This window comes from Portunus trituberculatus, chromosome 37 (assembly GCF_017591435.1).
Source record: "Portunus trituberculatus isolate SZX2019 chromosome 37, ASM1759143v1, whole genome shotgun sequence".
Classification (NCBI taxonomy): domain Eukaryota; kingdom Metazoa; phylum Arthropoda; class Malacostraca; order Decapoda; family Portunidae; genus Portunus; species Portunus trituberculatus.
In genome coordinates, this window is record NC_059291.1 from 19,201,818 (window position 1) to 19,219,094 (window position 17,277).

Below are 17,277 nucleotides of genomic sequence, written 5' to 3' on the forward strand. Positions count from 1 at the left end.
TAGAGACCCAGTCCTCATCACCTGTCAGCAGAATTTAGCAGCTTACCAGGCCCGCTGGCAACAGGACCCATCGGACAGTGATGCTCGAGAGGCTATGGTTGCTGTGGCACGTCACTTGACTGAGCTTCGTCATCAGATGCGTCAGAAGTATTGGGGTGCCTTTTTAGCTAAGATTCGTTCAACGAGAACACTAACTGCGCTCTGGTCCCATGTCAACCGCATCCGGGATAAAGGTAGGAAAGCTGCCACTGTCCCTGACCCTGCCAGTACAGCACAGGACTTACTGAATACTTGGACCAGTGCCTCGGCATTGGCTGGGCTCCCTGCCTCCCACAGAGATGCCCTTGCTCGCCACAGACCTCACAGACTGGCCAGCCTACAGTGCAATGTTTCTTTACTTGATGATACTTGTGTACCACGATGTGTACCACGATGAACTCCTTTGTGCAGTCATGCAGGGCCAGTCCACAGCACCTGGTCAGGATGGCCTTACATATGATATACTTAATGCATTGCTAGTTTTGCCAGAAAATCCTATATTAGATCTTTTTAACATGTCATGCCTCAGGATGTCTGCCTCCCTCATGGAAAACTGCTGTTATCATTCCTATTCCAAAGGGTGATGGTTCTTTCAGGCCTATTTCTTTAACTAGTTGTCTTTGTAAGATGATGGAGAGAGTCATATTAAGACGGTTACTTTATAAAGTGGGGGATCTTCTGTCGCAAAACTTGTTTGGTTTTATGAAGGGCCGCTCTACCAGTGACTGTTTTATTAAGTGCCTCAGTAATGCCAATGTTAACTGTCGTGCCTTTATTGATCTCAAGGGTGCCTTTGACAAGGCCAACAGGGATGTCATTCTTGAGGAATTCATGTTGAAGGGTGTTAAAGGAAAGTTATTGGGGTGGATTTGGGATTATTTGTGTGACAGGAAGGCAAAGGTGTGGCTCCAGGGGGCAGTCTCTGCTGAAGGGAATTTTGACTTGGGTACACTGCAGGGGGTTGTACTCAGCCCCATGCTTTTCAATATACTTATGGATAAAATTGCCAGATATCCTTTTCCCCAGGGCACAGAGGTAATTGTCTATGCTGACGACATCTTGCTACAGTGTAATGCTCCTCGGACCCTTACCTCGGCCTTAAGCCATCTTGAGTCCCTGTGTACTGACATGGGCCTTGTCATCAATGAAACTAAAACTAAATTTCAAGCAACTCCCAGAGTTTGCAGACCACCAAGCATAAATTCCATAAAATTCAGTCGTGTGCAGTGCTATAAATACTTGGGAGCTCAACTCGGGTTTACTAAGGATTCTCACTGTATTACCTATGTTCGCAATCAATGTTTGTTACGGCTTGCTCCCCTACGAGTGCTAGCTCACAGGGGCTATGGTGTGGGTATCCCAGTGCTTAGGATGTTCTACATTTCTGTTATCAGGGCTTTAATAGACTATGCTGCTCCAGTCTTGTTTTGGTATAGTCCAACACAGCTGAAACCCCTTGAGTACATTCAGAATGAGAGCATGAGAGTAATCTTAGGCTGCCCCAAGACTGCAAAGCTTGAAGTTCTCCGAGCAGAATTGGACCTCCCCACCATTGTTTGTCGAATACAGGAAATCACCTGCCGTGCACTGTGTCAGATGGCATGTAATGGTGCCAGCCAACCCTTGCGTTCCCTTGCCCACCTTCATGCTAACCCCAGGGCCCCTGCTAACTCTTACTTGAGACAGCTTTTAACATCACTAACCAAACTTGATGTCCTTGACTCCTACCTCAATGTTGTTACCACCTCTGGTTCCCCCTCTTGGAGACCTCACAAAGTCAGTGTAGATATAGAAAAACTTGCTGCTCCTAAATATAACTGGTTCCCACATGAACTTAAAGATCTTTTTATGCATAAATTGTCTAACTACTCAAGGATGCAGGCTGTACATGTTTACTGTGATGGTTCAGTGGATGGCAGCAAATCTGGATGTGGCCTGTTCATCCGCAACTATACCTCTCCCTCTGAATACACTGACACTGAGGTGTCCAAGAGGCTTCCTGACAACCTGTCCTCTACAAGGGCAGAACTATATGCTATGCTAGAAGGTTTACAAATTGTCCTTCCTTTGGGGAAAGATGTTTACTTTTTTGTTGATAGTCAGGGTGCCTTATATTCATTGTTGTCTCCTTCCCCTGCTGATTGCAATCTCATCAACAAGTGTCTTGGTGTCATTGATCTCTTGGAGAGAGATAATCTCAGAGTATGTTTCACCTGGGTGCCTTCTCATGGTGGCATTTCCCATAATGAAAAAGCTGATGTTCTTGCCCATCACTCCCTTACTGAGGACATTGCTGACTGTCCTGTTGAGCACACTTATAATAAATAACATCAAGGGTCAGCTTAAACGTCATGTTTGCAGCACCATTGCTCATAACCTTGACACTTGTTATGAGAAAGGCAGTCCCAGTTCAGTCCATTATGTACATGTCTCCCACACCAGCAGTGTCACCTATGGCAGGAAGAGTGCTGCCCATGACCTTGTCGCTATGCGTCTCAGGCTGGGTTACAGGTACTATTGGGAGGTCAGTGGGGCTGCTGCTGTGCCCTGTAAACTGTGTCACAGTCCTGCAGAGCACACACTTGCCCACTATGTCATGGAGTGTCCCTTGCTGGTGCATTTCTGCCCACATGGGAACTGGAACCTGCCACCAATAAGCTGGTTCTTCAACAATGACATCATCCCTGCCATCCTCAAGGATTTCCCACTTTTTGCTTCACCTTTGTAAATAATGTAAATATACTTAAGGTTATTTATTTTTGTACTGCAATACATTAGTTTTCTATGAACATTTGTTTGGGGGATGGGTGGCAGGCTCCTCCCATCTCCTTTGTTGTACTTTTTTTTTCAACAATAAACTTATCAAATCTTCCACTGAGTCGGCAAACAAGGATAAGACATCATCGTCTGCACTGTTGGAAGCAGATGTGGAAGGGCCAGCTGTAGCCGGGTCGGCACATTTCAGTGGTTTGAAGAAAGAGGATATGGAGGAAGGGCCAGCTGTAGAACCATCGGCAGCGGATGTGGAAGGGCCAGATGTAGCAGGGTCAGCAGGTGTGACAGGGATGACATGTCTGACTGGCTTGAAAAAGGAGTAGATGGAGGACTGTTTTTTTTTCTTGTTTTTTCATCATAGATTTCTTGATAAATTTTGACACTTTTCTCTACATCATGAGCCACTTTGCTACTCCTGGCAGGATTTGGGTCACGTTCTTTCACAGTTTCCAGAGCTTTTTCAATACCACCGAGACATTCTCTAAGTTTTGATGTCCAGGCCACACATGTTCTTTTTCCTCGTCTCCCTCTTTTTCTGCCTCCTGTGATGCCTTGTCTAGCTCTATAAGTTCATCATTTGAGAGAGGTTCAGCATGGCTTTCCAAAAGGTCTTGAATATCATCATCATCAACTTCATCGAAGCCAGCCCTATGGCATAGATTTACTATGGCATTTCTGATCGCACTGATGTTGTCTTCAGCGAAGCCTTGGAAGTCATGCACACATTCTGGCCATACTTTATTCCACGCCAAGTTCATGGTAGATGTTTTCACTTCATCCCAAGATGACTTGAAGTTATCTAAGGCGTGCTTGATGTTATACGACTTCCACCATTCTCTGATAGTGGGTTTGCCAGGCCCATCTGTGCCCTTTATCAGTTGCTGCATGGTTCGCCGCTGGTAGTAGGCTTTAAGTGTTTGCCATGATTATTATGAATATATTTGTGCTTACAATAGACTCTTTAATATTTAATTTATTCATGTAATTAGTAATGCATGTAAGTTTATGTAATGTAGTAAAAAAAAAAGGGGCAGGGGAAAAGATAACAGGCTCCAAGGGTGGTCAAATTAAAGTCAGTATTGTGAGTGGCGAGGAGGTGTGGCAAGGATGACATCATCACCCCAGGTCCTCCGCTCTGGGCCCTCTTGGATGACATGAGCGGATACCATATCTGAATTTTTCTTACCGTATATCGAATCGAGGGTAATAATTTCCAAATACCGTAACTGTGAATTTACTGGATAAAGAACTACTGTATAACGAGGACTTACTGTACTTTATAGGTAATTATATAATATATGTGTATAAGCACTGTTCCATATAAAAATCATGTTAATTTTACCAAAGCAAGGAGCTCCTGACCTGCTCGGATGGAGAACGAGGTGATATTGTGGAAACCACACCACAGTCATCTCTCTCATGGGTTCAAAATTATTTGTAGTCATCACAATAGGATTGACGCAGAGTAATTACAAAGGATTTGATTAACATTACTAATGAGATTACATTATTGAAAGACACTTCTCCGAACAGCTCAGTTCTCCCTAGCCTCTGCCGACTGGAGTGAAAAATTCATGTTAGATTTCTGATTATGTAGCAATTGAATTTAATGTTTTTAATTCACGGCTGGCTACCACCTCTCTCTCAGACAGATAAGTCTCAATGCCATCTGTCTGTACTTCAGTATATCTAATATGTCCATGTGTGCATCATAGTTATAGTTATGACCTTAATAATCAACGACTTATTATTATTGTCCCCAGCACTACACATCTATCATCCCCATCCCTAAAATTTTTCTTATCTTCTTATAAAGCTGCCAATTGACTCAGCACTAATAATATGACCACTGAGTCCATTCCATTCATCAATGACTCTGTTTGAAAACCAGTTAAAAATTTCTTCCTATTTCTCTACTAAACCTGAATTTCTCAAGCTTAAACCCATTATTTCTGGTTATATCCCCACTAGTGATCCTAAGAACTTCACTAATGTCCCTTTTGTTATAAACCCTATACTACTGAGATACTTCTATCAGGTCTCCTCTTGCCCCATACACACTATATGCATCACATATCTGCCAAGTGGTGTTGAAAAAAATAACAAGCGGCCAAACTGTACTACAACACTACGTGCTCTCTTGGTACCACTTGTGCACTGCGCTGGTCACTTCTATGGTTTAGCTTTCTTTACATGGGGATGTCTGTAATGCTGGGCACACCTAATATTAAGTTATTAATTATTAATCTTGTAATATAACTACAATGTACATAGATATCAGACATACAGGCATACATACATACATAAAGACGTACATACAGACAGACAGAGGGAAGTTCCATCCCATGAAGCGAAGAAGCGAGGGAGAGAGAGAGAGAGAGAGAGAGAGAGAGAGAGAGAGAGAGAGAGAGAGAGAGAGAGAGAGAGAGAGAGGTGGTCAAGCTGTGATTCAATTGCTAAGTAATTAGAAGCTTAACACATGAATTTTTCACTCCAGTCGGCAGAGGGAGACTGAGCTGTCCAAGAAAATTTCTTCCATCAATGTAATATCAGTAATAATGTCAATCAAATCCTCTTTAACTACGTCCGCAACTAATATTGTGACGACCGACAATAATTTGGCAGGGGGAGGATGTAGGCACCAAGGGTGATTTGACAATGTGGGATTCTGAGAAAGTTCTCGCTCCCACACATTTAGGGATGTGCGGTATTGACAAAAAAGTCGGTATAGGTATTACCGATATTCTAAAATGTACCGATACAGTCCTTTTCGATATGAAATTATGATACCGATATACCGGTATTTATATAAATATTAGATAGGATTATGTATGGTGGTGGTAGTCAGTGCCTTTTGTCATGTTTGGCATTTATATGAAATGAGGCAACACAAAAAATCACCACTACCACAACCATCATGGTTTACAGTTATTATTCCACTTTCATCCTATGAAATTGTTTCTTTCTTCAATTGTAAAATTACTGTCTTTTTCAATTGGTCGATTTATATGCACAACACACAAATCAACCATGGACCTAAGGGTATTCCAAACTAATAATGACCCCCCTTTAATACACAAAAGCAAAGTGAAGCTGAAGGAGGTACAAGACTACAGCTGCATGTGGCCTTGGCACTCACCTCCACCTCATTTTGTGACTATGTACCTAATCCCATGCCACTTTCATTTTTTTTTTTTTTTTTTTTTTTGATAGATCCAACAAGAAATAGAGGTGGTGAATTAAAAATTATAAAATCAAAATAACTTTCCCAGGATACAACAAAGTAGATATAAAAACAATCATAAAAAAGCAGCCATATCATTTCACCTTACTTGCAACATATAATTAACAAATCCTTTGGAGAGGGAGTGTTGCCAAAATGGCTGCAGATTGCCAAAGTTGATCCTGTTCACAGAAAAGGGTGATAAATCACTTCATCACAAATACAAACTAGTGCCAATTCTACCATGTTTCTGCAAAGGTTTTTTGAAAAAATAATGGCTTCAAGATTTACTAACTATTTATGAAAAAACTCCTTTATTTCAGAAAATCAGTTTGAATTTAGACTCCACTGCGATGCAGAATTAGCAATGTATAAGCTTTGCCATTTGTGATGTCAATGATAATATGGAATATTTATTTACTATTTTTTGTGATTTGACCAAAGCATTTGACACTATTTCTCATCCAATTCTATTAGAAAAACATTAAGTATATGGGACTCAGGTAACAGCATACAACTGGCTTAAGAGTTACTTAAGTAATAGGCAAGAATATACAGTTTACAACAACATATCATCATCATACAAAAATATCACTCATGGCATGCCACAAGGTTCTGTTCTTGGCCCCATTTGGTTTTAATTTATATCAGTGACATTTCAAATAGCACCAATTACTCAAATTTTTACTCTTTGCAGACAATACAACTATATTTATAAGTGGAAAAAACATCAATGATTTGGAGATAATGTTGAATCAGGAATTGGATCAAGTATCCAACTGGATCAAAAGCAACAAACTCGCACTAAACATTTGTAAAACTAATTTTACAATTTTTCATCTGTTGATGACACAAACACCTAATATTAATGTAACCACAGATAATATGGTATATAAACTAATATATATATATATATATATATATATATATATATATATATATATATATATATATATATATATATATATATATATACATGCAACCGCCTCTTAACGAAAGTTCACACAACGAAATTTCGCTACAACGAAGGTTTACCTTTACTACCATCTGCTCGTTTATCGAAAATCAAACTTGCTTTAACGAAATTTTATCCAGGTAATTTTTTCCAAGTTTGAAAGCCCCGCTGTATCACGCGCCTTTCATGGACAAAACGCACACCACTCACTCCCCTAGTTCAAAACAATAACAGCATCAGCAGCAGCTCGTCTTCCCTCGCTCAACATGCCACCAAAACGTCCTGCAATGTTGCCTAGCATTGCTAAGACCAGGAAGTCTCTTACTCTCGAAGTGAAGCTGGATATTATTCACAGACACGAGAGAGGCGAGAAAACTAATAGCATTGCTTCCCACCATGGCTTGACTCCATCTACTGTCTACCATTTTCAAGTCAGCAGACTCTATTAAGAAGGTTGGTGAAATCATATCTTCCTTGCAAGCTAAAAGAACCACCTGAACTCGTGACTCTACAATGGATAAAATGGAAAGCCTTGTGGATATGTGGTACATAAGTTTTGTATGTGGTACAATGATGCGCCCTTTGTTTACATTCCACAGGTTGCCAGCTAACGTATTTCCCGCTCCACTCTCCCTCCCTTCATAAATTTAAGATCATCAACATTATAAAATTACTTACATACATACATTAGTGTATATTATAATGACTTAGTCTTAAATCAAATTGCTTAAATGTTCAACTTCATAATTTTTACTTTCATTAAACCTTTTACTGTACAATGATGCACTCTCACTTTGTTTACTCTCAATGGCAGCTCAAGTCAGGGTCAAACTTGTTATAATTGGTTCGCTTAACAAAAATTTGCTTAACAAAGGGTTTTTTAGGAACATAACCCCTTCGTTATGCAGGGGGTTGCCTGTATGTATGTATGTATATATATATATATATATATATATATATATATATATATATATATATATATATATATATATATATATATATATATATATATCACAACATGTATATCAACCAAAAGCCTCAGGGTTATCCAAAATATCAATGACCCTTAAAATATCAAGGCAAAGTGAAGGTGAAGGAGGTACAAGACTACAGGTGCACATGGCCTTGGCACTCATCCCCATCTCATTGGTCTTTGAGACTGGTTAGTGATATGCCACACCCTAGGAAGGTGAGCTACTGTGACATCTGGGTTTGCACAGTTTACCTTCACCAGGTTTCCCAAGGCACCAAAGGAAAAATGAACAGCTGGGTAAATTGTGTCTTGTGTCCCAGCCTGGATTATAGCAAGAGCTCATGGATTCGTAATCAGGCACACCATACCATGCACTACAAAGGTGCTTACCCTTAAACATACTTTCAAACTTTCTGTTATCTGTATGAATAATAAAAACAATTAACAAAATGTTTCATTTCTAATCTACATACCCTACCTATCATGACCCATCAATGTCTTAGCTAAACAAATGGCTTGGTAGTTGGTCTCTGGTGGGGTAGCTGGTTTGTGTGCCAGGAGTGAGTACTGATGCTGTGGCTACTTGGCAGGATCTCTGAAGCATCTCACCCATGACTAGGTGGGAGTGATAGGCTAAGTAGTATGCCAGGGCTCCCACAAAGGCATCACCTGCACCCTGTAAAAACAAATGTCTACCATATAATCACAATAAATCAGAAAAAAATTGTGTGAGTGAGTAATAAAATGTAATCAATTGGTATTGTTTTAGCTCAAGTTTTCATACAAAATCACTGATTTTATTCTGTACCTGATTTATAAATGATAATCAGAGTATATAAATTAAAAGACAAAAACAGGACAACATAAACTGAAGCTGTATGTATGTTGTAAAACTCTGGAATGAAACTTAGAATCACAAGAAAATTAATACAAGTCCCATATCACATTACTTAAGGTAAAATCACTTACTTAGTTGACTAACAACAGAGGACTAACAATATAGGACAAAAATCACAGTAGTGACTGAAAAGAAAATGCCTCAACTGAATGACATGAAGACTCTAGTAATTGTTTTCTAATAACTCTAGTAACATTCATAATTGCAGTGTTTTCTAAATACACTTGCTATACTCCTAGAGCCACTTACCGTAGTGTCCACAGGAGCAACTTTCTCAGCTGCAATATGTGTGTGCCCTTCAGCACTGGAGTACACAGCCCCATCTCCTCCCAGAGTAATGATCACACTCTTACACCCTTGCTGTAACAGAGACTCGGCAGCCTGCTCAACATCCTTCTTTGTCTTCACCTTTACCTTTGTCAATACTTCTGCCTAGGGAAAAAAAAGGAATCTATTGCAATAACCTTCATATATAGTAATTCTTTTTAATCAATCTGTTGGCACTGTTAACATTTCAGATCATTAAGACACATTTTCCATTTTTCTTTAGTTAAAGATGCTTAAAATTAAATAAATATCATACCTCACTTTCATTAACACAAAAAATATCTGAATGTTCTATAATGGCTGCATCCAGAAAAGGATCTGCTGGTGCTGCATTCATCAAGGTTTTTACTGCAAAATTAATTATCAGTTGATTAAACAGTTTCAATACAACAATAGTAAAAAAAATTCATAAAAGCATAAAGAGAATGAATGACGAAATTAATTACAGTGGAGACTCAATACTTGAATGTCTTAATAGTCAAACTTTTCAATACTTGAACACAATGATTTCATTTAATACTCGAAAAAATACCTGATAGTCAAATGTCCACACAGTTGGTTGTAAAAAAAGGCTCCCTGACCTCTCCCTCCCCCTCCACCAGTTGTGCTGCTGCAGTCTTCATAATAACATTCTTGTGCATTCTGTCTGTAGTTCTTTATTTATAAACGTACATTAACACCAAAGGCTTATTAGTGGTGAAAATATCTGGTAATCGAACAGCTGCACACATGCTTGTAAACAAACCTCTCACCTCTCTTTCCCCACTGCTGCCATTGTCCTGTTCTGATAACATATTACAGGTAAAAAAAAAATTGCTAGTATTCTGGTTTACCACCGGTGCACGTCCCTAGTCCGGCTGTAGTCTTGAGAAAAACCACATTCTTCTGCGTTCTGTCAGTACCTAGTTTTTTAATTTAGAAACTTACAATGACACTAAAGAGGCTTATTGGTGGTTAAAATAAGGAATCTAGTGAAAGTGCAAGTTTTAGTGAGCCACAGCACTCCACTATTGGGTTCACAGGAGTCACACCAGGGAAAAAGTTACAAAGACATTTGTTGCTACATATACTAATTACCGATATGTAATTACATATGCCTATATGCCATTATTTCTCAAACTCTGCACAGAAAATCAACCAGCACATATATATATATATATATATATATATATATATATATATATATATATATATATATATATATATATATATATATATATATATAGATCATGCCTATAGAAGTTCCATGTCACCTCTGTGCGCATGTGCGCCGGGAACCACCAGCCCAGCTGGCCAACCCTACCTCAGATCCTTTCTGTGCTCGGCACAGTGTTCACCTGCGCCTCTTCTCACTTCTTCCTGCCTTTTTTTTGTGCCCGCTTCTTTGCCGCTTCCATTTCTACTTCTCCCTGAGTTGCCATGGCCGCTCGGAGTTGTGTTGGATGCAAGAGGTGGTTGCCGGGCGAGGCTTTAGAGCCACATTCCCTCTGTGTGTCTTGTCGGCCCGCCATGTATTCAGCCAAAGACCGGTCCAGTGAGTGTTCCCACCTCTCCCTTCTCCAGTTCCAAGTGTATGTGAAGGATGCTGAGAAGCGTTCTGCTCAGGAGAAAAAGCAGGCCAAGTTGTCTGGCAGTTCCAGTGAGAAGCGTTCTCGCCGGCAGGAGCCAGCTTCTGAGGCCCCTTGGGCCAGCAGGTTTGTCGCTGTAGAGTCTGATCTGGCCGCTATGAAGACTTCTATTGGCCAGTTGTCAGCAGTTTTGTTGTCCCTTGCCTCCGGTTCCGTGTTTTCAGGGTTTGCAGACGGCGGAGCAAGTGTGCGTCCACCCCCCAGGTTGGTGCTGGGTGTAGCGGGGTCTCGGTCTCCCCCCGTCTGGTAGTAGTAGAGCGAGTCTCAGAGTGTCCCCTCTCCCTGGTTTGGCTCCGGGAGTGAGTGGGGGCCAGGCTCCCTCTGTTCCAAGCGCTGCCCCAGAGTTGGCGATCGGGGGGAGTAAGTTTGTATGCCGCCCCGCACTCTGCCCCGTCGTTGGTCACGAGTGACGTGCCTTCTCCCACTGTTCCTGGCCCTTCCACAGAGTTTCTTGGGGCTTGGTGGAGTTAGTGTATATGCGGCCCATCTCCCTAGTTTGGCTCTGGGAGTGAGGGGGGGTCCAGTTCCTCTCTGTTTCAGGCTCTTCCGCAGACTTTTCTGGCTTTGGGGGTGTGAGCTTGAGTGCGGACCCGCTCCCTAGTATGTCCCGCTGTGTCAGGTGCTTCCAAGGAGTTTTCAGGTCTCGGTGGAATAAGCTTGCATGCAGCCCCACTCCCCGGTGTGGCTCCGGGATTGAGTGGTTTGCAGGCTCCCGCTGATCCTGTTTCTTCTGTGGCCAGTCCTGGGGTCAGTGGATTGAGTCTATGCGCTGCTCCTCTCTCTGGTAAGGCCTCGGGGACTTGTGGGGAGCCAGCTTCCGCAGGGCCAGTCTCCACCTTGGGCCTTGTTGGTGGAAGAGAAACAGCACTTCATGCAGCACCACTCCCTGGTGGGTTGCCGGGTGATGGCAATTTTGTAGGCTCGGCGTGCATGTCTTCCATGGGCCTGCCTCATGTTGATTGGCTGCATGGGTCAATGCCCTCAGGTCCCGCCCAGCCAGTTGATGCGGGCGTGAACCCTGGTGGCGCAGTAGTTAGTCAGGCTGCTGCCACGGGCTGGCCTTCGTTTTCTGAAGAGGTGGATCAGGTTTTTGATGACGTTCCCTCGGGGGAGGCTGGCACTCTGGATGAGGAAGGTGCGGCCTCCTTTCGTGAGCTTATTACCTCAGTGAGAGAGTCCTTGGGTCTCCCCATGCCCTCTTCTCTTGCCTCTACTCTTCAGACTGGGGTCGAGTGCACCTCTGGGACTTCACGGCCTGATCCCACTCCCTTGGTGCTGCCTCGTTCTCCTCTGGCTCTGGAGGTTCACAGGAAACAATTGGGCTGTTCCCTGGGGATCTCTAATCCAGCTTCAGCCAAGTTCACCTTGCCCAGGAGGTGGGCTTCAAAGGCAGAGAGGTGGTACACTCCAGAAGGAGATTCCTGTGGGGCTCCTCTCAATGATGAGCTGCTTCATTTGGTGGAGAGTAAAGATCTGACTGTGAGTCTTCCCTGGTGTTTGGCTACTCAATTAGAGGATATTTTGAGTACTCTGGCTAATATTACTTCCTGGACAGATCAGGTTCTGGGGGCCCTTGCTGGCTTTTCCAGTGCTGCCCCCCCAGAGGGTCTTGGACTGCCTGGGAGCTCTTGCCAGGGCAAATTTAGATATTATGCAGCCCTGTGAAATGCTCCGTTTGAGGATGATGTTACTCAGGAAGGCTGTGGTGAAAAACCTCCCAAAAACTTACGGTGATCAGGAGAGGAGAGACAGCAGTTGATGTCTTCCCCCGATGGCTCCCACCTTTTTGATGGTCAGACTCTTGCAGCAGTGAAGCAGAAGGAGCTTGAGTCCTTGCAACGGTCACTCATTTCCCAGATTGCTCGTGGCCTGGCTTCCACAGCTCAGGGCGTCAGGGCTAAGGCTGGTCGCGCCATTGGTTCCCAACGCCTTGTACCGGTTGCACCTCCTTCGGTTCCGCCCCCTCCTGCTCCTAAGGTGAGTGGTTCCTTTTGCTCTCAAGGAATCTTCCGTGGCTGCTCTAGGGGCCATCGGGGCTCTCGCTAGGGACACTGCAAAGGTGCCACTGCAAGTTGGAGCTTGGCAGGAGTGAGAGAACATTGGGGCCTGCAAGTGGGGGGTTCAAGACCCTTCGGTACAGTTACGTTCTTCCCTTCCTCAGGGATCCTCCTATCTCAAGCACGCCTGTGGAGTTTCCGACGTACAAGGGGGGCTCGGACCATCATTTGGCTCTGGAGGCCACGGTTTCCGAGATGCTGATAAAGGGAGCTATAGAACCGGTGGTATACCCTCAGGCGGGGTTCTATTCTCACACCTTCCTTGTGCCAAAGTCCACAGGGGGCTTGAGGCCGATTTGCGACCTTTCGGTCTTAAATCGTCTCCTGGTGATGACCCACTTCTGCATGGAGACAATTTCGTCAGTGATAAAGTCAATGGCCGAGGGTGAGTGGATGGTGTCCCTGGACCTGCAGGACGCTTAGTATCAAGTTCCTGTCCACCCTCAGTCACGCAAGTACATTCAGTTCGCCTGGCAGGGCAGAGTTTACCAGTTTCGGACTCTGTGCTTCAGTCTTGCCAAGACTCCTCAGGTCTTTACCAAGGCGATGGCTTGGGCCCATCGCCTCGGCTTACCCTTGCGTCGCTATCTGGACGATTGGCTGATTTCCAGTCCTTCTTGGGCTTCATGCCTCAACAATGCCCGGTCTCTTCTGCTTCTGTGTTCTCGAGTGGGGATTCAGGTCAACTGGGCCAAATTCGATCTGTCTCCCAGCCAGAGGAAGCAGTTTTTGGGTATGGTTCTCGACACTGTCAGAGCCCGTCTTTCTGTCGCCAGATTGGGTCAACGGATTTCTGGCAGTGGCTCAACAGTTTCTGCTAGCCAAGGCTCCACCAGTGTCCCTCTGGAGGTCTTTGCTGGGACATCTTGCATCCCTAGCATGGTTAGTGCCAGGCGGGCTCCTGCAGATGCGGGCTCTGCAGTGGTGCCTAAAGAGGCATTGGCGGGCTGCTTCTGACCTAGATTGGTGGCGGGTGGCTCCAAGTCATCAGTGTTTGCAAGACCTCACTTGATGGTTGGTTCCAGATCAACTTAAAGGCACCCCATTTGTGGTGTCGCTCCCAGAACAAACCCTGTTCTCAGATGCTTCCCAGCTCAGATGGGGAGCTCACCTGGGAGATTCTCTGGCTTCAGCAGTCTGGACTGTGGAGGAACAGGGGCTCCACATAAATTATCTGGAGCTTTTGGCAGTCTTTCGGGCTCTCCAGAGTTTTCAGCAGGCCTTGTCGGGATCGGTGGTGTCTGTGATGTCCGACAACTCGACAGTGGTCGCCTATCTCAGGGAGTCCGGAGGCACTCGTTCCGAACCTCTGGCAGCCTTAGCAAGGACGGTTCTCCGGTGGTGCGAGAGCCATTCCATCTCTCTGTGCCCTGTTTTCGTTCCAGGATGCCACAATGTAATTGCGGATGTTCTCAGTCAGGAGTGTGTCGGTTCAGAGTGGACCCTACATTCCGAAATTTGCAGGAAAGTCTTCCAGGTGTGGGGGTCTTCTCTGGTAGATCTGTTTGCCACGGCACTGACTCGTCGTCTGTCCCTGTATGTGTATCCTCTTCCGGATCAGTGAGCCTGGCGACAGGATGCGTTCTCTTTTCCATGAGATGGTCTGGTTCTGTATGTCTTTCCTCCGTTTACTCTGATCCTCCGTGTTCTGGTGAGGGTTTACGAGTCGCAGGCTATGCATATAACACTAGTGGCTCCTCTTTGGCCTCAGGCAGACTGGTTTCCCCTGTTGCTGGACCTACTCATGGACAGTCCCCGGGTTCTTCCCATGTGGCGGTCCCTTCTTCGACAACCTCACCGTCCCCTCTTCCACGGTTCTCCGGAGAAGCTCCATCTTCACGTGTGGCGACTCTCCAGCATTTTTTCACACAAGGCTGCTAAGTTCATGTCTCAACCAGTCAGGCAGTCCTCCACCTCAGTTTACCAGGCGAAGTGGAGATTCTTTTATGGTTAGTGTGAGTCGAGGGGTTTGGATTCATGCTCTGCCTCTGTAGTGCAGCTGGCAGACTTTTTCATTTTCCTTTTTGATTCTAAGCGCCTGTCAGTGTCAGGGATTAGGGGTTATCATTGTGCCTTAGCTCCTGTTCTGCTTCAGTCAGGCATAGACTTTTCCTCCGAACTAGACCTTTCTTCTCTGTTCCGCTCCTTTGTGGTCTCTTGTCCACCTCGTTTGCCTCGGTTACCTGCCTGGGACCTTTCTCTGGTCCTTCAGTCCTTGTTACGTCCTCAATCTCACCCACTGTGTCATCAAGTTATTTGTTGCTACCTTTAACAATTTTTCTGCCCACTCACCACCGTTCACCACTTCGTAGTCTTCCCACACTATTTCTTTGCAATTAAAGTCTCCAACTATCATCACTCTATCCTTTCTGATGAGTTCTTGCATTCATTCTGTCTAGAGTATTTCTCATCACCATTTGGTACTGTTCATATTCCCAAGCACTGGTTCTGGGTGGTATGTATACTGTTATAATATTAATGTCCCTCTTGCCATCTGTTATAAGCATACTTATCACTTCCTCATTTCTCTTACTATAGTTCACCTCCTTCACTATCAGACCTTCCTTAGTAAGAACCATTATACCACCACCTCCTTTATTTTTTCTATTATTACTCCATACTTTGTAGTGTTTTACAACAAACGAGTCTAGCTTTATTTCGGGCCTTAGCTTTGTTTCCATTACACACATTATGTCCGGTTCGTTATTTCTTAGGTAAATCCATACATTCTAGCCTCTTAGACAGAAATCCATCTATGTTCATGTAAGTCACTTTTATTCCATTCCTAGTCTCATTCTTCCATGTAATAACTATTCCGTCTGTTTTATCCACCACTTCTTTAGCCTCCCATTTCTCATCCTCCAAAAAAACTTGGTCTTTTCCTCCTCTGTTCTTTCGTCATTCCTCTCCTTCACTTCAGTTACAAGCTCCTTCATTTTCATTCGCTCATCTTGTGACATATTTCTTCTTATGTAAATTGTTTTGGGTTCCTCAGAGTCCTTAAGTTTCCAAGCCCTCCTCAACAATGCCACCGCTGCCACCTGAGACTTTAATTTCAATTTTAATGGTCTATTCTTGCCTTCCTCAAAAGCTCCCAATCTCACACTTTCTTCTACCTCAGCATATAGGTCCTCTTCTTCCACAGAGATCTTGTTCAGTAAAGACTTAATCCTGTCATTTTCCTTATCCCTCCTGTCCTGCCAGTTCCTGTTAGTTTCTTCCCTCAATCTTGTTATGATCACACATTTTTTCTTTTCAGCAATATCTCTCACCACTTACTCATTCTCCTTTAGTGCCTTTACCATTTCCCTCTGCGTAATCCCTTTATTTTCCTCTTCCTGCTTTTTTACTATCTCCCTAAATGACATTTGTACCTCCTGATGTTCATGGTTAACTTCTTTCATCCTGGCATCAATTAGATTAAGGCATTCCTCCTTCCTCAAGTCCCCTTCGGATATTTTTATCTCCATTTCCATGAGTTTAGCCTTCATCTCTTCACATTGTTTCCTTAGTTGTTGGTTTTCTTTCTCCATCTCTACTTTTTCCTTCAATAGCTCTTTATTCACTAATGTTAACAAATAGGTCTCTTTTTTTAACAAATCATTCTCGGCTAGAACTCTATCCAGTTTTTCTTCTATGGACAAAATGTTTAGGAACTTACTTTCCAGTGCCTGGATTCTTGCATCCATATCTAGTTTCTCCAGTCCTTTTGGCGTAGTTATCAAAGTCTCTGGCTTGTCTAGATGCCATTTTTGTTATCGTCAGCTGATTACGGCCAAAACAATCACGGCCCACACTCTCGTCTCAGAGACTACTCTCCATATCCCTCATTTTCAACACTAAGCGACAGTAGAACATTAACAGGACACTAACTTAGAGTTACCCGGGCCCTGTAACACCATAGGTATTTTCTTTCTTCCAGTCCACATCCGGAGACAAGCCGTCCTCTCTCAGCGACGGCGACGGTGTGTGTGTATTTACCTAGTTGTATTTACCTAGTTGTAGTTTTACAGGGCCTGGGCTTTATGCTCGTGTGTGTGTGAATGTGTGTGTGTGTGTGTGTATTTACCTAATTGTATTTACCTAATTGTAACATACGGGAAAAGAGCTATGCTCGTGTTGTCCCGTCTCCATATCTATTAATGTCCAGCTTTTTCTTAAAATCATGAATATTCCTTGCGTTGACCACTTCCACGTCTAAACTATTCCATGCTTCCACCCTTCTATGAGGGAAGCTATATTTTTTTACATCTCTCCTATAAGTGGCCATTTTTAGTTTTTTCCCATGCCCTCTCGACATTCTTTCATTCCACATACACAGATCTTCCCTATCCATTTTTCCATGCCAATCATCACTCTGTATATTGCTATCAGGTCTCCCCTTTCTCTTCTGTTTTCCAGG

General features: G+C 43.6%; 2 protein-coding genes across 8 annotated transcripts in view; one reads left to right on the top strand and one right to left on the bottom strand.

The window, feature by feature from the left end:
• Positions 1–432: 432 nt before the first annotated feature.
• On the top strand, positions 433–2,367 carry LOC123514146. Its single transcript, XM_045271794.1, has 2 exons — positions 433–477; positions 826–2,367. Exons 1-2 carry the CDS (start codon positions 433–435, stop codon positions 2,365–2,367), a joined length of 1,587 nt encoding a protein of 528 aa, XP_045127729.1.
• Positions 2,368–7,925: 5,558 nt separating this feature from the next.
• Positions 7,926–17,277, bottom strand: part of LOC123514370 (ribokinase-like) — a 49,527-nt gene continuing 40,175 nt past the window's right edge. For all 7 annotated transcript variants that reach the window (XM_045272242.1, XM_045272243.1, XM_045272245.1 and 4 more), the window contains 3 exons: positions 9,447–9,538; positions 9,113–9,295; positions 7,926–8,641 (listed from right to left, as the gene is read on the bottom strand). In XM_045272242.1, the coding sequence (XP_045128177.1) occupies positions 8,465–8,641; positions 9,113–9,295; positions 9,447–9,538 (452 nt within the window). In that variant the 3' untranslated portion in view covers positions 7,926–8,464. The remainder of the gene's footprint in view (positions 8,642–9,112; positions 9,296–9,446; positions 9,539–17,277) is intronic.

Bases quoted from the DNA above. Each gene is read 5' to 3' on its own strand.
- LOC123514146 (XM_045271794.1), top strand. From the start codon at position 433: ATGAACTCCTTTGTGCAGTCATGCAGGGCCAGTCCACAGCACCTG. The intron at 478-825 runs GTCAGGATGGCC...ATTGATCTCAAG, and splicing joins GGGCCAGTCCACAGCACCTG to GGTGCCTTTGACAAGGCCAA.